A 19,168-nucleotide genomic window follows, 5' to 3' on the forward strand; every position below is an offset into this window, starting at 1 on the left:
GTGCAAATGATATCTTTTCTTATGCTGAATCCACACGTCAGAACAGAGTTTTTGTGATTTATCTGTTCATGGGCTAAGTGGTTAGATGGTCCAGGTTTTTTATGTGGAGGAGGGACATATTGGAGGGTATGAGTTTGAGTGGCTTGGAATGAAAAGATGTACATTAAAAGAATTATTTAAGTCAGGTTTAGGAATTCTGGTTTAATCCTAGTTGCCAACATTCTCCTATTAGATCAGGGGTATAGTAGAAAAGAGCTGGTGTAGCATAGCAGTTAAGACAATGACCTTAAAACATTACCTTAGCCATGGTCCCATTTCCAAAGCTAACCCATACATATGTATTGGAAGTCCCTGATTTAATTCCTAGTATTTCCTATTTAATCCTCAGTAACTGTGGTTGGTGTCCGGACCAGTTCCTCCACCCAGACCTGCCCCTCTGCCTGGGTTTTTGTTTTTTATTTTGGTTTGGGGTTTTTTGACCAAAAATTGCACCCAGAAGTGACCAGACAAGTACTTCTACTTGTGATGTCCACATGTATGGGAGGCTTCTTTGGAGAGGGAGGTACAAGAAGAGCTGCTGCTCTTTCAAGCCTCTGGGAGTGGTAGATGGTAGATTTGGGCATGGAGGGGCAGCAGGTTTTTTTCTGGAAAAATGGGAATGGTTCAGAGACTTGGGGAAGTGCAGAAAAAGAGGTTGAGAAGCATGAATTAAAAAACTGGGGTAGGAGGCAATGTGTTATAAGGACCCAAGAAGTGTTGGGAAGACTTCTGTTGAAGACACTGAGGAGTTACCACTAGTTAGAGAAGACAGTACCTGGCTTGGTAGACTTGATGGTCTTGACTTGATGAGGTGGTATTATGTGTTCTTAGACAGTGTTATTCAAGCCATCCTCATCTTTAGCTCCTCATTCCCATGGAAATTCATACCCATGCTAATAAAGCTAACAGATGAAAAGTCTGAGGAAAGGGAGGCCTAAAAATAGCAAATAGATTGGCATACAATATAAGTGTGATGTGTGTTAGGAGGGCAAGGTCCCTGGGAGTTGGACGACAGATAGCAGATTGCTGGATAATATATAAAACTACTATTTTCTCATGTGCATATTAGTCATAGTTAGTGCTGAAGACTATCCTCCCCTCACTTTGAAAGGTTGATTTGGTTTTTTAATTACTTGATCCATTTTCATAGTTACAAAAGCCACATAAAATGGGTTGACATCATAATCACCTATTCTAAATAGGTCTCTAAGCCTATGGATGTAGCCTGCTGAAGGCTACCTTGCACATATGTGGCTGAGGCAAGATTAAAAGCAGGGATTTCCTGATTCCTAGCTTATCCACTTAATGTGACACCAACCACATTTAATTTGATTTCCTGAACAGAAAGAAAATTCTACATGGATTTGATTTTAGACTGAAAGAATTTTAGGAGCTGACAGTGTTGGAAATGAGACAGTTTAGGCAGTAGAGTCCAGGTAGAAGACAACATGTGGTAGCCCTGCATCTATGATACATTAATCATATTGCAATGAGTAAATGTACATTGAGTTTGTTTATTTATCTGTTCGTGATATATATCACTTCAAATAATTTTTAAAATTGCTCATTTATATACATTAAAATGTTTTTACATTTAGAGTTATTTTACAAACAAAAGGCATAAGTATTAAACAATTAAAAAGAGTGGCACCCTCATCTGTTTTGTAAGCCAGAGAGAGATTTTGTAAACAAGTATGTTTTTAAAAGACATTTAAAATTAACCACTTTTGGGGCCTTTTGAGCAGCATGTGGGAGTGTGGGCCAGATTAATTAATTAATTAATTAATTAATTCTGTGTTCATGAAAAGCATATAAGCAGAGAGAATGCAAGAGCAAAACCCTGCGAGTTCTGTCCTTATCATTTGTACCTGCTTTTGATACTTATGTTATTTGGCATCATTTTGAGTCATCTATTTTCCATATTTGAGCAGGGAAAGGAAGAACAGGTCCACTATAAATTCTGATCATATGGGCACTATGTGACAAATTTTCTAGAAAAGCAGAAATATTACAAATTACATCGTGAAACATTAAGCACAAAGTTAGTGGCAGTGAACTTCTTGCTAGTAGCATGTGGGATTGTTATTCAAAGCTATGTCCGCATATAGTATTTAGAAAATTATTTATTTAACAAGATTGAGGTTTCTAACATCCAGGTCATGGGGAATGGATTATATGTTCCAATCCTGACTTCCTGTTTTTAAGTACATTCTATACATCTCCTTTGTAGGTTTAATTGACTCCAGCATAACCCACAAAGGGTTCATTATATTATCTGAGAGTTAAACAACATTGAAGTAGCTCAGAGCTGTTCAGCATTAGTAATTTTGGCTCCCACATTTCCTCCAGCTTTTGTTAATTTTAAGATTTCACTGGTGTGGCATCTCACTGAAGATCAGCCTGGCTTTCTTTTATACACCATGGGGGTAACTTTGCAGCATCCCCAATATCAGAAGAAAGTAGAAGGCAGCAAAGGAGCTGGAGAAATGGCAGCTCATGCATGGAATTGAAAATCCCTGCCACCCCACCCCATGGTTCCAAGAAGAACCTCTTTAAGGATTGTTAATGTTTAATTATCTAAAATGCTGTAATTTTCAGCAGCACATATTCAAGAGACACGTTTATAATAAATCTGAATATACCAGCCTTGCCCTTTGGGCCTGTGAAAATCCTTCAGCTGGTTGCTGGTTAGTGGTTGTGATTTTGCTGGACTGACATCTGTAATGTCTGAGATGTTCATTTTTTGTTTGTTGTTGTGTGCCTCTAAGTCATATTTGACTTACAGCGATCCTAAGATGAACTTATCATAGAGTTTTCTTGGCAAGTTCCTTCAGAAGAGGAACACAGTCCTTGATCCACTGGTTAACTGGCAGCAGGGGCCTGGTTTGTCTGATCCTGTAATACAGGTTTCTTGGCAACCATCAGTCAGTTCATGATCCACCTGCACTGGCTATGAGGCAAATCTATGAGTATATGAATGAGATTAACAATATATGTGTTTCTGAAAAAACATGTCGGTAGAGTGATGTTGGTGTGTTCAGTCCAGCAAGGGGCCATCAAGAGGGAACACAGCTTTTATTTTTAAAAGGAGAAAAGATGGTATAAGAACAAATTGATCTTGGGATATACTGACAGATTTGCATGTTTGCTTATAGGTCCTAAGGAGGAAGAAGAAGAAGCTGAAGCATCTGATGATGGTAAGAGTTTTGCTGTCTCAGCACCTTGTATTTCTAGTATGCAGATCTTTTTGTAATTGGTTGTTGTTGTTTTTCCCCTGTCGCTTTCTAGAAGGGAAGGAAACAGAAGTTGACTATCGGACAGTAACTGTCAACACAGAACAGAAGGTTTCAGAGTTCTACAATGTGGAGGAAAGATTAGGATCGTAAGTTTAACAATATTTCTTTTGTGCTTGCTGTTGTAGGGATTCTACATTGTCTTTATGAAAATGTAGCACCATGTTGTCAAATTTATTCACACTTGCCTTGATAACAACTCCTGCAGGGAGTTTAAGCTAGTTGGGCTGTTCTGGGAATCGTAGTCCAAAAAAACAACTTTTCCCAGTTCTATCTGGGTGTGACATACCCAAGCACTGCCACTGCCAAAAGAGATCAAATATTGTTTGGGGTTTTTTGGTGGTTGTGGGAGGGTAGCCTCCCTTATACATTACCTTCTTAGTTTCCCCCTATTTATCCCTGTTTCAGATTTCTTTCTTTGCCCTGGCTTTCCAGTTTCTACTTTGCTTTGGGGAAGTTTTATATTACACTATTCAGAGGGTTTCTGGTGCAGAATGCTTGGTTTCTTAGAGAAAAGTGAAAGAATGAAAACGTAACAGGTGGTACTCACTTCAGTATTTTCCATGGCCTTCTGATCCTTCCTTCATTTTATCATTAGCTTGACCTTCTGGTTAAACTGAGTAAAGACAATCATGACTGCTCAAGCCTTTTCAGTCTCTTAGTTTCCATCCTTTCTTTCCATTTTTCTCTGCCTCTTTCTCTCTCACACACACTCTCTGACTATCATAGTCAGCACTGGGGAAGGAAGGCAAGCAGCCATTCAGATAAATATCACCACCCTTATTACTGGATTCTTGTGGTTACTTGAAGAAAAGCCATGCTTCATGTATAAATTGTAATGGACCAATATGTGTTGTTTTGTACCTTCAAGTCATTTCTGACTGGTGGCAAACCTGTCTTATGACTCACAACAAACCTATGAGGGCTTTTCTTGGCAAAATCAAATGTGGTTTTCTCTTGCTGAAGCTGAGAGAGTGTGACCTGCCCAGGGTCAGCTGGTGGGTTCGATGGCTCAGTGGAGATTTGAACTGTGGTCTCCCAGTGTCCTAGTCCAACACTCAAATCATTGCTCCACATTGTCTATCACAATATTCTGAACCCATATACTGGAAATTATAATGAACATGATTACTTGAAAGTTCATGCCAACAAAATTAATAGGACTTACTTTAGAGAAAATATGTTTAAAATTATTGTTAATTTAAAATATGTGCTATCATTTCTTTTTCAGAAATCTAATTTTTAACAGAAAGCAAGTCTCCCCATTGTTCCCTTTCAACTTTCTGTAAACTGTCTCTCCCAATTTATTTGTTTTCACTGATGCCTCCTTCAGTTCAGTTCAGTTTTATAAATGAGCATCTCCCTTTCTTTAACAGTTCATAAATAGTTCCAGAAATGGCTGTTTTGAATATAAGGCCTACAAATATATATATAGGTCTATAAGTATTTCAAACTAGCTTCATTTGTGTGGTGCACTGTGACTGAATAGCAGCTACCTGCCATGTCATTTTACAGCTTCATTATATCCCTTTGGAATAATGAGATTAAGCCTTCTCCCTTGCCAGTAGGAAAGATCCCTTACTGGGATTGGCTGTAATCTTCAAAGCATACAAGATGAAATTTAATGGCACCTGCTTAGAGAAGGTCAGATCTAAATTGCCTGCCATTAGCTCTATACATGTAGCTTCCCTGCCCTACAAGAGCAAAGTTCTCGTATGTTTTATTCATTGGACATAGCTTTCCCCAATTTTTTTTTCCTCAGAGGCCTGGCTTTTAATCAAAACAGTCATCCTGAATTCAGCCCCACTGAGTCTTTTTCCATTGCTTACATATATGCATAACTGAAACTGGGTAAACCAACCATCTACCAGTAGTAGCAGGATCTCAGATGGAAAAATGCACAGTATATATGTAACTTACAAAACAGCATATTTAAACACGCATAATGAAATTTTAGGCCGCACACCCCCAGTGAGCTCAATGGAGCATATGTCTGTGTAAATATATATAAGGTCACTCTGTTAATAATATATAGCACAGGATCAAAAAATGGAAAGGCACCCCAAAGGCCATTGAGTTTGTGGTGCAGAAACTCCAGCTAAATCAGCAAGTAGCTGTCCAGTCTCTTTTTGAAGCTGTCCAGAGAAAGAGACCCCACCATCTCTCAGGGTAGTTAGTTCCATTGCCAAACTGGTCTTACCATTACAAAGTTTCTTCTAATATTAAATGAGAATCTACCTTTCTTTAATTTAAAACCATTAGGCCTAGCCCTGCCTTCTGGGGAAGCAGAAAACAAACCTGCACCCTCCTCTCTATGGCATCTCTTTAGACATTTAAAGAGTGCAGTCATGTCACTTCTCTTTCTTCATATGTTTTGTTCTCCATATTTCTTATCATCCTTGTTGCCCTTCTCTGAACCTGCTCCAATTTTTTTTTTGTTTTATTTATATACTGCTATTCCAAAGATCATAGCGGTGAACAGCAAGTAAGTTAATTAGCAAGTAAGCTAATTTGCCCCCAACAGTCTGGGTACTCATTTTAGCGACCTCGGAAGGATGCAAGCCTGAGTCGAGCTTGGGCCCTTTTGCTGGTCTTGAACTTGCAACCTTGTGGTTTTGAGTGAATGGCTGCAGTACAGGCATTTAACCACTGCGCCACCAGGGCTCCATTTGTCTTTATTCTTCTGAAAAGGAGGCACTGAGAACTGAATGCTGTACAGTGGACCTTTCTCATATATGCAGATGGTTGTGCCCCATATTATTCAATGGGTAGAGACATTTGCATGTCTGCATCAGTGTGTCTGCATGCAAATACCACTATTAAATAATATGGGGCACAGCAATCTGTGGGCATGTGGATCCCCCACCCACTGGTGGATCGAATCTACTGTACACCAAGTAAAGCATGACTAGCACAAAATATAGTGGGACTATGAACTGTATATCTCTTGATATGGAAATCATGGTTCTATTAAGGCAGGCTAAAATATTATTTTCCTTCTTTGCTGCAGAATCACACTGCTGATTAGCAGACTGATTAAATGTGGAATAGATGGAAACACCACCAAAGGTCCTTTTTACATGTATTTCTACTAAGCCAAGTATCCTCTCATCCTATATATGTTTGGGTTTTTTTGGTCTAAATGGTTTTAGTGGCCCTAAAAGTGGAATTTTGCATTGGTCTTTATTGAATTTCACTCTGCTTGTTTCAGCCCAATTGTCAAATCTACCAAGTTCCTTTTCAATTCTTTTCCTGTCTTCCAATGTGTCAGCCACCCTTCCACTTTTATATCATCTGCAGCCTTGATAAGGATTCTCTGTGTCCCACCATCTAAGTCATTGGTGAAACTATTAAATAGTGACAGCCTCAGGACAGAACCCTGCAGCACTTTACTCAATACTTCCATCCAGTTTGAAGTGCAGCCATTAATGACAACTCTTTGAACATGGTTTCACAACTAATTATGAGTCCATCTGATGGTGTTTCCATCTATTCCACATTTAATCAGTCTGCTAATCAAATTTAGTGGAATACTTCTTTTCAATATTACAGGCCATGTGTATGCTCATAGTCTGTAGTGACTACCACCATACAGTCACACCTCACCACTTCAGAAGATTTATTTCATAATGATTGTTCATGAGTTGAACATCACTTGATTGTCATTGGTCAAATTGTACAACTTTTTAAAAGAAATGTAATAGGATAAAATGGATCTCTTGTTTTTCAATGCCTTCTGGAATGGAGAAATTCAAGAGGGATAAGACCGAATTGAACTCCCTGGGTTGGAGGTTGCAGAGCTTAGCCATATCAAGAAAGCTATTTGCTTGTGTCTACCATCACTAGTCCCAGCTTCTGTCAACCTAGCAGTTCGAAAGCATGTAAGGCTGCAAATAGATAAATAGGTGCCACTTCAGTGGGAAGGTAACAACATTCTGTGCAGTCATGCTGGCCACATGACCACAGAGTAGTCTTTCACAATGCTGGCTCTTCAGCTTAATAATAGAGATGTGTCTTCTGTACTTTGTGTGTAAAAGCTTCAGAAAATACTACCTGGCACTACTTTACTTTTGGCTCACTTATAAAGATTTTGGAAAAGTGTCTGGAACAGTACACTGGTGCTGCTTTCTTTTTGCCATACCCAGTGCAAGTAATCCCCAGAGATTTAAACTAATTTGAAATCAAAATTAATTTCCTGAGTATGGGGAGAAATAGTAGAAATGTCTGTGCTTTTCACCTCAAAGGCATGTTCAGTTCTCAGTTTCGCCTTGAAAACTTCAGACATTATGTATTGTTGGAAGCCTCTGCCTGAACCCCTGAAAGCCACTAGTAAAGTAAACTAAACTGGATTAGTTTGGCATTTGATGAAGTGGACCAAGGTTCACAAAAGCTTATGTTAGAAATGTCCATTTCTCAGTTAGTCTGAAAGGTGCTACAGGATTCCTTTATATATTTTTAAACTGGGCTAGGTTGGCAAACACAGAGTCAGACTTGGTATATGTTTGTGTGACTATTTCACTATACACTTATAATATCTATCTATGTGACCTGTTGCTCACTGGTTTTCCAGAGCACACATCTGAATCCAAAAATCACAGGAGTAATTCCACAAAACATGTTCTACTGTTACATATACAGGAACATATGTATGTGTTGGGTACTGACCCATAAACACTTAGAAATAATTTCATGGTAATTATTTTGCACTTTTCAGGGGGAAATTTGGACAGGTTTTCCGGCTTGTTGAGAAGAAAACTGGAAAAGTTTGGGCAGGAAAATTTTTTAAAGCCTATTCCGCTAAAGATAAGGAAAACATAAGGCAAGAGATTGGCATTATGAATTGTCTGCACCATCCAAAGCTTGTCCAATGTGTAGATGCCTTTGAAGAGAAAGCTAACATTGTCATGGTTTTGGAACTGTAAGTATAAACCAAAAGAAAAATGCTAGTACTAGTATTAAAGTGTTTCTACTTTTGGAATCATGATTTTATATTCTTATAAAATCTTTCTGGGAATCTAACAAATCCAAATATTCTACTCTATTTATTTTGCTCTATATTGTATTTATTTTATTTATTGTACTCTGTTTATTGATTTCCACAGCTGTCCACCTGCCTGTTTGTATGTCTGTCTAGCTAGCTTGGACATTTATTCTTAATATGAATTAACATAATAATATGCTGAAATTGGTATCTTTTACTGAACCAAAGCATTATGCTACACTGATTATGTGTGGCTTAATTGTGTCACTACCTCAGTTCTTAAAAGTAGCTTCTTGTGTTCTCTCAAAGACCCACAGGTGGCAATAGCTTCTTTCCTGTCCCTCAAGATAAATAACTTAAATATTGCTCCTCCGTGTATCAGTATTGCCTAGGAGCAGTTCAGCAGGGTCAGTCACTTTTGGAAGCTCTTCTGTTCTCAAATACTTCTGAAAACCTTACTCTAGTCTAGAGGGTTTCAGAGGCAGTTTCCAATCTAGCAGTGGGCACATTTTTCCTTTAAAACAGAAAGTTTAACAGCTCTCTGCTCTTCATGTACATTACAAGGCTCCTGATATTAGAATGTTTGTGTTACATACCGATGAAGTTGCATTACAAAGTATTCCCAAATTTCCCACATAATTATTTTGTAGTACCAGGAGTGTTGAATGGAGGATGTAAGAAACCTAGCTCCATAATTCCCAGAAAGTTTGGATGGGAAGGAGTAGGGTTGCCATAAGTGAGGACCTCCAAACCGGGACAAATGTAGGACAAATGTAGGGCAACATTTTCAAATGTAGGACACATTTTTATAAAAATGGAGGACGCGCAAAAAATGAGGTTTTTTTTTTTAAAAAAATGTTAATATAAATGCATGTTTTTAGGCATGATCAAAATGGAGGACATTTTGGCATTATTCCTAGACAGATGGCAGGAATGTACTTGCCCTCGGGTTCAACTGTACTTCTCAGAAGTGTGTACTTGGGCAAGGGACTGTGGTTTTTCTTCACTGCGCATGAGTTTGTAAAAATCACAGCAAGTTACATTGGCCGTGCCTCAGAGGCTTGTTGATATCAATATCACCATCATCATCATCATCATCATCACCACTATAATTGGCCAAGAAAGGCAGACTTGTTAGCATTCAAAGCACCATAAATACACAAAAAATGCACTTGCGTATATTTAATAATAAAAAATAATGAAAAAATAAATAAAAAAACAAGGCAGGGGTGTATATATTTGATAATAAAAATTAATGTAATAAAATAAAAAACAAGCAATAATAAAATTAATAAAATAAAACAAGCAATAATAAAATTAATAAAATAAAACAAGCAATAATAAAAATTAATAAAATAAAACAAGCAATAATAAAATTAATAAAATAAAACAAGCAGTAATAAAAATTAATGAAATAAAAACAAGCAATAATAAAATTAATGAAATAAAATAAAAACAAGCAATAATAAAAATTAATAAAATAAAATAAAAACAAGCTATAATAAATATTAATAAAATAAAATAAAAACAAGCTATAATAAATATTAATAAAATAAAAATAAAAAGCAATAATAAAAATTTAAAATATTAAATAAAATAAGTATTTTATATTTTTAAAAATAATTTAAAACCCCCCAAAAACAAAGGCAGACCTAATGGCCACTGACTCAGCTTTCCTCCTCCTCCTCCTCCTCTGCCCCAATTCTGCCCTGGCCTAAGTTCAGGCACCCTTCCTCCGGCTCCTTCCTCCTCCTCCTCCTCCTCTCCCCCCTCCTCCTCCTTATGAAGGCTGGCGCGCGTGCGGAGGGAAGCAGGGCAGGTGCGCGCGCGCGCGCGGAAGGAGGCAGGGAAGGCAGGCGCGCACGCGCGCAGAGGGAAGTGGGGAAGGCGCGCACGCTGCCCCTGGCCCCTGCTGAGGCCTGGGCGGCGCGCAAGCCCTCCCAGTGGGGGCGCGGTGGCGGCGGCGCTTCTGCCGCCCGCTGAGGAAGAGGAGGAAGGCGGAGCCGGAGGAGGAGGTGTCTTGGCGCCGCAGCAGCCGCGTTAGCAGCAGCGGCAATGGCTGGAGCGGGCCCTCAAACCGGGAACAAGGCACGGGTGGGGGCCCAAACCGGACCGGGACCGGGAGGGGCCCCCGAAACCGTGATTGGCACGGGGGCCGCCGGGTTATGGCAACCCTAGGAAGGAGCCAATAGCTGCTGCTTTTGTTTTACCCTGTTAACAGGAAAGGAATGGAGAATATCAGTATGTTGGTCAACAGAGCAAAATATTAAGGTAACTTTAAGCCAGCCCTCCACAGCCACGTGCTCAGCAGAAGTGTGGACTACTTGATGCTAGCATGGAATGATGGGTGTTGTAACCCAGCATATCTGGAGGGCCCCAGGATGGGCAAGGCTGCTCTGAGAAAATAGTGTACAGATTTCCCTTCTCCCCACACATACCCCTGCTTGCTGCTGAAAAATGAAGGCATACTGGCATGCTTCAGAGATCCTTGTTATGTAACTTCTTTGTGGCTTGAAGATTTATTTTAGATGTAAAAACTGACCAGGTTGCAGATAGTGGGCAAAATAAATTATATATACATATAAAGCCATCCTGCCAAGCTTGTAACAGAGAACTGGCAACGCTAATGGAAAATAGAGGGAATATGTGCTGTGTGTTGAATTGTGTACAGCATCACACAGCATTCATTACTTTTCGCTCCTGAAGCAATTCTCCTTCAAAAATAAATTGGTATAGAGTACATATATTCTACGCATGTACATGTTCTGTGTTCCAATTTGACTGAAAACTTATTTCCACAAACATTTTTAATTTAAAAATTTATAATCCTGATTATTTTATTTTTATTTTCTAGTGGTGGTGAGCAATTTTAGTCTCCTTATTTCACTGTTGTGTTTAGATTTTAAGTTGCTTTATTCTGTTGAATGTTATGTACACTGTCCTAAATATTCTGTCTGATAAAGGTACAGTGGGTGGGTGGGAGTGGACACATTTTGATGAATAAATGCAGGGTGGATGCTAGGCCTGATGAGAACTTGTGCACTGAAGCAGCCTCTGGTTCCTCTGCTCTTCCCCACCTCTTTGCCACTTAAAATCATAGAATCATAAACTTGGAAGAGACCACAAGGGCCATCCAGTCCAACCCCCTGCCATGTAGGAATTTACAATCAAAGCAACCCCAACAGGTGGCCATCCAGCCTCTGCTTAAAGACCTCCAAGGAAGGAGACTCCACTACACTCTGAGGGAGTGTGTTCCACTGTCAAACAGCCCTTACTGTCCGGAAGTTCCTCCTAATGTTGAGGTGGAATCTCTTTTCCTGTAGCTTGCATCCATTGTTCCGGGTCCAGCAGAATCCATCAATTTAGCACATCCAAGTTATCTTGGCACGTGCAGCCAATTTTTCAAAACATTGTGTTTACCATTTCAAAATCTTTTTTTTAAAATCTCCTTTGAATTTTGTTTTAGTGTTTCTGGTGGAGAACTCTTTGAGAGAATCATCGATGAGGACTTTGAACTAACAGAGAGGGAATGTATTAAATACATGAAACAGATCTCAGAAGGCGTGCAATACATTCATAAGCAAGGCATTGTTCATCTGGATTTGAAGCCTGAAAATATTATGTGCGTCAACAAGACTGGTACAAAAATCAAGCTGATTGACTTTGGACTTGCACGAAGACTAGGTAAAAAAGCAACAACAATAAATTCTCTGAGTTGTGTTAATGTAAGCAATTTCATAAGAAGTTTCATACTGAACCATGTAAGAACCATTTTTATCATGTATGAGACCTCACACACATTTTATTTCATTCAAAATTGACGTGCCCCATTCTCCATGGGGTTCCATGGGAGGTAGGTCTGAAGAGATTTACCCTTTGGATGTCCGCAGTCCCACCTACATTGACTTAGAATGATCTTATTTAGAGTTTCCAGAGGTTCAGAGCAGCCACTGTGAACGCTCAGCTCTTAGTTGCCATTTTTCTTAATATTTATCAAGACTGCCCAAAGAAGGGTGCCTGCTAACTAGACTTCAATAGGCAACTTGAGTTTATGTGGAGAATAGACAGAACATAGCACATAACAACAGAAGTGAAGATAGGGACGTTAGAGGGATTCAGTCTTTGTCATGCAAACTGACTTGATCAGCACTTCCTGGTCTGCTGTGCCAAGTAGAATGTAATTACTGTGCAGGGCTTGCACTTCTCTGAATGTTGCAATGTATCTTTCAGCACATAAATACATCTTTAGGTAGAAAATATTTTCTAAATTGTATGCATTTACATAAACTTTTACATGAACTTGTTATAAAATACATGTTACATACTATATTTTGTACAGATTTTTAACAATATTACACATTGGCCAGGACATGAGTAGCATAAGAGTTCTGTATGTGGGACTCTGCTATAACTTTCATATCACCACCACCAGCACTTATTATTGCATACCCTGCCCCTCCTGGCATTTTGTTGCTAATGGAGTACAAAGATGGAGATTAAAGAAGTGTCTGGCTATGTCCACATAGTCTGATGCCAACTGAGGACATCTTCCACCAAGAACCACTGGGATCCTTCAAGTGTCTCAATGGATAATGTCATCAGTCTGCATCAGGCTATAGAAAAATAGCTTGATGCTTCTCCAATCTCTTCCATTCTTTATGAGTCACAAAATGGCAATTTGGGGGGGGGGGGTGTCATTCCAGTTCAGCAGTTTGTTGAGGAGGTGGCTTTGGTTGTTGAGAAGAGTGGAAGAGAGTACAATACTAGCCTCTGTACTGACCAAAAAAAGGCATACATGGGCATGACTTATGCTTGAGTATGTAATAACAGGCTGCCAGTTCCAATTACATAACAAGAGGGTGGAGGCGAGTAATGAACACAAGTATAATTAACATAGACTAGAAACAAACTGATCTCTTAAACAGATCTCTAAAGAAAATTGTCTTGCCAACAAAATTATTCTGGGCAAAATTTTCTCTAGTGCTTACAAAAATCATAGGGAAAAATAAAAATGAATAGCAACCTAGCTGTGGTGATGATGGTGGTATCCACTTTTTCTGTTTTTATCCTCACAACTCTGTGGAATCAATCAAACTGAAAGGTTGTATCTGCCTCCAGGTAACCCCACATGCCTCTTGAGAGTGGATTTAGATTTAGATGTATCCCACTCCTATCCCTGCTCTCTGATCACTGTACCAAACTACTTGCATTATTTTGCTGCATCTGAATCAACAGGTCACAGATTCTGGGGTTGGCTTTTCAAATGTAAAAATTGCTGGGCCAAATAATTTCAGGCATTTCTTAGTTTACCCTCCTCATACATTCCACAGACTTGATAACAGAGAGAAGTCTATGACCATATGTTTTCCAGCCTCAAATCTTTGTTTCCCCCTCATTGTATTGTCACCAGTAATTAAAAGAAATGGTACAACTAATCTCCTGAGCTTTGATGTCATGTAAATTAGTTAAGACCAGTGATCTTTTTGTGGTCAGTTTCTGCAAATAATTAGTTGTCCTGTTTTGCTTGGGAATGTCAAAGATGTAGGAAGATAGTTTTCCTGACCTTTTTTGGTATGTTTAGAACATGACAATTGGGAACTGTGAGACTTTTTCCTTCTGTGGGATGTCTTTGGATTATTACAGTATTCTTTAAAAAAGAAAAGAAAACAAATTGATTTGTTCTGCATAGGGCACTAAAAAGGCTTGTTTCCAAAAATGTTGGTAGTTCTGCCATACACAGATGGCTCTGCCTTTGTCCTGAGTATCATCCACTGAGTGCTGGACTGGAAATGTGGGAAATAATGGCTTTCATATTAGGTCTGACCTTTGCAAATACAGTTCTGGGCTTTGTTTCATGTTTCACAAGATGCTAATACAGGAAAACCCCTGCTGGGCTTTCTCCAGCTGGTCATTCTAAGAAACAGGATGCTGGGACAGATTGTAGTCTTAAGGAAGAAGAATATTTCTCAGTATAAAAGCCAGGGCTTGGCTATTTTACTTTACTTTTTTGGATTCAAGCTCACAAAATCCCCCAGTCAGCATGAATGAAGTCCACTTGACTAATGCTAGACTAACTGGAGTTATATTGAGAGGCAGCATGGTGTTTCAGTGCAGGACTATGACTCTGGAGACCAGGGTTCAAATCCCTGCTCAGCCATGGAAACGTACTGGGTAACTTTGGAGAAGTCACACTCTCTCAGCTTCAGAGAAGACAAAGGCAACCCCCTTCTGAAGAAATCTTGCCAAGAAAATTCCATGATAGGTTCCCTTTAAGCCATAAGTTGAAAATGGCTTAATGGCAAAACAACAAAGTGTTATCTTTTTTCAAGAGTAGGCACATGAAGACCCAGTGTGGTGTCATGGTTTGAGCATTGAATTATGACTCTGGAGACCAGGGTTCTAATCCCCAGTCAGGATGGAAACCTGTTAATAATAATAATAATAATAATAAAATTTTATTTCTATACCGCTATTCCAGCGATCACAGCGGTGTACATCAAAGAGTAAGACAATTAAAACATCAGCATGATAATAATAACAAAGTTAACAATTAAGAACAGTAAAAACCAACAACACCCTATACAAATGGCTGTGTAGAATGGAATACACAAAAACATTGCCAAGGGGAAGAGAATGACCACAAGGCTCACGGGGGGGGGGGGGGGGGGGGGGGGAAGCCTGGTGGAACAAAAAGTTCTTTCAAGTTCTTCTTGAAAGCATCGAGGGAGGTGGAAGTACGGAGCTCATTGGGGAGGGAGTTCCAGAGCTGAGGGGCTGAAATAGAGAAAGCCCTCTGAGCTGATACATATCGAGCGTCTGGAACTCTCTAAATGTTACCCTCTAAATGTTAGGCTCCCAACACTCATCAGCCCCTGCTAGCATTCTCGTTTGTCAGGAATAACAAGACTTGTACTGCAACAGCTAAAGATCTATAGGTTTGTTACCTTGCCATATGCACATATGCTCCACCAGCACATGAGCCCATATTTACAGGTACGTGCATTCTGTCTCTAAGCTACATGGGAACTTGTTGAAACAGGTTGAATTTTCCTTACTCAGAATTCCAAAATCAAAATATTCTAAAATCCAAAATTGTTAACATGGGTGAAACATATGAATTTTATATTTAGACTTGGGTCTCATCTCCAAGATATTAAGTACCGTATATACTCATGTACAAGTCGACCTCATGTATAAGTGAAGGTCAACTTTTGGGGCCAAAAATATAGATTTTCATATGACCCGTCGATAGGTCGAGGATGTGCTCGCCTCAGTGTCTCCCTGACTGGGCTTTCCTCGCAAAAGAAGCCCAGCAAGGGAGAGGCTTTTGGGCGATCGCGTGCCCTCCTCGGCGTCTCCTCAGCCAGGCCCCTTTTCTGAGGAAAGAGCCTCGCCAAAGAGAGGCGTCTGGGGAAGGCGATCGCCCTCCCCAGCGTCCCTTCGGCGGGGCTCCTTACCAAGGGAAGGGGCCTCGCCGAAGAGAGGCTTCTGGGGAAGGTGATCACCCTCCCCAGCTTCCCTTCGGCAGGGCTCCTTCCCAAGGGAAGGGGCCTCGCCGAAGAGAGGCTTTGGGGAAGGCGATCGCCCTCCCTGGCGTCTCCTCAGCCAGGCCCCTTCTCTGGGGAAAGCCTGGCGGAGGAGAGGCTGCAGGGCGCACGATCGTCTCCCTCGCTGGGCTTTTCCCATCAGAGGGAGTTGAGGCTAGCGGGGGCTGCGGGGCTGTCGGGCACCCTTGCCAGCGTCTCCCCAGATGGGCTATCTCTTGCAGAGGTAGCCCGGCTGGGGAGAGGCTTGGTTAAAGTACCGCATTGCCCCGTAGATAAGTCGACCCGCAATTTTGGACGCCATTTTAGGGCATAAATTTCTCATCTTATAGTCGAGTATATACGGTATATGCAGATATTCCAAAATCCAAAACACTCCTGATCCCAAGCATTTCAAATAAAGGAGACTCAACCTGTATAGTAAAATGCCTGGTTATTAATTCTATCATCTTCTGAATTTGGAAGGGGGAAACCATGGCAGCCTTCTGCCTTTCCAGTTCCTCACCTAAAACTGTTGAGAGGCAAAATAGGGTGGAGGAAATGAGGACAAGTTCTTGTCTTCCCTCACCATTGGCTGTGTTGGCTATGGTTGAAGGAAGATGCAGCTGACAACATCTAGGCAGCCACACTCTCCCCTTCCTAGTTGTTGTGGCTATAGGTTGACCTTGCCAGCCAGCTTTCAAACTACAGGTCAGCTTTGAAACTCCCTGCACAGCCTTCAGTAACTTACAGCATCTCAGCCTGTCTTTCTTCTAGATAACTTGGAAACTTGCTATATTGGGCCAAAGAGAAGGAAGTACAGTATTACAAGGAATAAAGTACAGGAAAGGGAGTTTGTCTTCCACTCTGTGTATTTTTTCTTTCTCTTTTGTTTCACAGAAAATGCTGGTTCTCTGAAGGTCCTCTTTGGGACACCAGAGTTTGTGGCTCCAGAAGTTATAAACTATGAGCCTATTGGGTATGCAACAGACATGTGGAGCATAGGAGTCATCTGCTACATTTTGTAAGTAAGCTGCTGAATCAGATCTTGGAATTCACTCTCATCCTGTTGATGGAAATCCTGATGGAAAGTTTATATCTCATTCAAATGGCCACACACACCTTGTGTGATGTATATACTCTTGTGCCTTAAAAGGTCTATATATAAAATCACATAATATACACAATATAAAATATAATATAAAATCACATAAAATATATACAAGTTAAAAACAGACTAAAAGCTCTGTAAAACCACCCTGCTGTGCATTATGTACAGAAAGCCTACCGGCATAAAAATGTTTGTACTTGACAGCGAAAGGCCATCAGGGAGGGGGCCAGCCTAGCCTCCCAAGAAGGGCATCCCAGAGGGTGGGAGCTGCCACCAAGGAGGCTCTCTCTCATTTCCTCACCAGGCCTGTGATCTTGATGGGATAGAGAGAAAGCCACCTCCTGCAGATCTTAGGACTCATTTGGTTCATATGGGAAGATACGGTCTCTCAAATAGTCTGGACCCAAGCTGTGTAGGGCTTTATAGGTCATGACTAGCACTTTGAATTGTGCCCAGAAACTAGGGTTGCCATAACTGAGGAGCTCCGAACCGGGACAAATGTAGGACAAGGCTTAAAAATGTAGGAGCTTTTTTTTTTAAGGTCCTACATTTTAAAACCTTGTCCTCCTCCTCCTCCCCGGCTTGGGAGGAAGCCTCGGCCTCCTCTCAGGCCGGGAAGGATGCAAGGGCTGCTCCTCATCGCGGCGATCACCGCGGTGGGAAGCAGCCTCCTCCCGGCCCCCACTCCCTTTCCCGGCCTCGGTAGAGGCTTGGGCTTCCATAGGGGCCGGGAAGGAGGGAGGAAAGCGCCCGTGATCGTGGCGATCACGGGCGGCCTCCACTCCCTTTCCCGGCCTCTGTGAAGGCTTGGGCCTCCATAGGGGCCGGGAAGGAGGGAGGAGAGCACCCGTGATCGGCGCGATCACGGGCGGCCCCCATTCCCTTTCCCGGCCTCTGTGGAGGCTTGGGCCTCCATAGAGGCCGGGAAGGAGGGAGGAGAGAGCCCGTGATCGGCGCGATCACGGCGATCGCGGTCGGCCCCCACTCCCTTTCCCGGCCTCTGTGGAGGCTTGGGCCTCCATAGGGGCCGGGAAGGAGGGAGGAGAGCGCCCGCGATCGCCGCGATCACGGCAATCGCGGGCGGCCCCCACTCCCTTTCCCGGCTTCTGTGGAGGCTTGGGCCTCCATAGAGGCCGGGAAGGAGGGAAGAGAGAGCCCGTGATCGGCGCGATCACGGCGATCGCGGGCGGCCCCCACTCCCTTTCCCGGCTTCTGTGGAGGCTTGGGCCTCCATAGGGGCCGGGAAGGAGGGAGGAGAGCGCCCGCGATCGGCGCGATCACGGCGATCGCGGGCGGCCCCCACTCCCTTTCCCGGCCTCTGTGGAGGCTTGGGCCTCCATAGGGGCCGGGAAGGAGGGAGGAGAGCGCCCGCGATCGGCGCGATCGCGGGCGGCCCCCACTCCCTTTCCCGGCCTCTGTGGAGGCTTGGGCCTCCATAGGGGCCGGGAAGGAGGGAGGAGAGCGCCCGCGATCGGCGCGATCGCGGGCGGCCCCCACTCCCTTTTCCGGCCTCTATGGAGGCCCAAGCCTCCACAGAGGCCGGGATGGAGGGAGCAGAGCCAGGCCGCCTCCCTCGCCGGCGGAGGAGGCCAAGCAGGGAACGGAGGCGAGGCTCCTTTCCCTGCCTGGTGTCCGTCGCGTGGGTGGTGTGTGTCCCGGGGGCGGGGCCAAACCGGGGCGGGACCGTGCAGACCTGCCCCAAACCGGGAAAGTCCCGCCCCCTGGCGGGATATGGCAAGCCTACCAGAAACTAACAGGTAGCCAGTGGAGCTGTTTTAACAAGGGAGTCCTTGTAACTGTAACATATCCGTGAATTATCAAATCCACAAAAGTCAAAGCCACAAATGTGGAGGGACAAGTGTATTTCACCCAGACACCCCTTTTTATCTAAAACTCCTCAGAATATATAAATTCACATCTGGAACATGGGCCTATTGACACGTTAATGCCATATTTATGAACCAGTGAATGTGGTGTCTTCCCTTATTCAAGTCATAGTACTTCCACCTATTTCTCAGAGATACTCATTTACAAGTGATGTAGTTCCTCCCTAGAATTCAGCTTGACATTTGTTTAACTTAATCATTAGAAAATGTTGGATAGAAGGAAGCTGAATTATCTTGCCCATTTTCTGTTGTCATGTAGAAAGGTGCCTGTGTTGATTCAAGCCAAATGTAGAATTTCCAGTTACTTTTGTGTCAGTTTGGATTTCCTTTTGTTG

The 19,168-nt window shown here is 42.1% G+C and overlaps 1 protein-coding gene across 6 annotated transcripts in view; it reads left to right on the forward strand.

Annotated features, from left to right (window-relative positions):
• Positions 1–19,168, forward strand: part of MYLK (myosin light chain kinase) — a 206,922-nt gene that overhangs the window by 173,741 nt on the left and 14,013 nt on the right. For 4 of the 6 annotated variants that reach the window (XM_089520242.1, XM_089520243.1, XM_089520244.1 and 1 more), the window contains 5 exons: positions 3,195–3,236; positions 3,328–3,421; positions 8,047–8,250; positions 11,780–11,997; positions 16,737–16,860. In XM_089520242.1, the coding sequence (XP_089376368.1) occupies positions 3,195–3,236; positions 3,328–3,421; positions 8,047–8,250; positions 11,780–11,997; positions 16,737–16,860 (682 nt within the window). Of the gene's footprint in view, positions 1–3,194; positions 3,237–3,327; positions 3,422–8,046; positions 8,251–11,779; positions 11,998–16,736; positions 16,861–19,168 lie in introns of those variants that run through there. The other 2 variants (XM_089520246.1, XM_089520247.1) reach the window with 2 other exon arrangements.

The sequence above is a fragment of the Sceloporus occidentalis genome, unplaced genomic scaffold, assembly GCF_023333645.1.
Source record: "Sceloporus occidentalis isolate IW3139 unplaced genomic scaffold, rSceOcc1.0.p SCAF_4, whole genome shotgun sequence".
NCBI classification, from domain to species: Eukaryota; Metazoa; Chordata; class Lepidosauria; order Squamata; family Phrynosomatidae; genus Sceloporus; species Sceloporus occidentalis.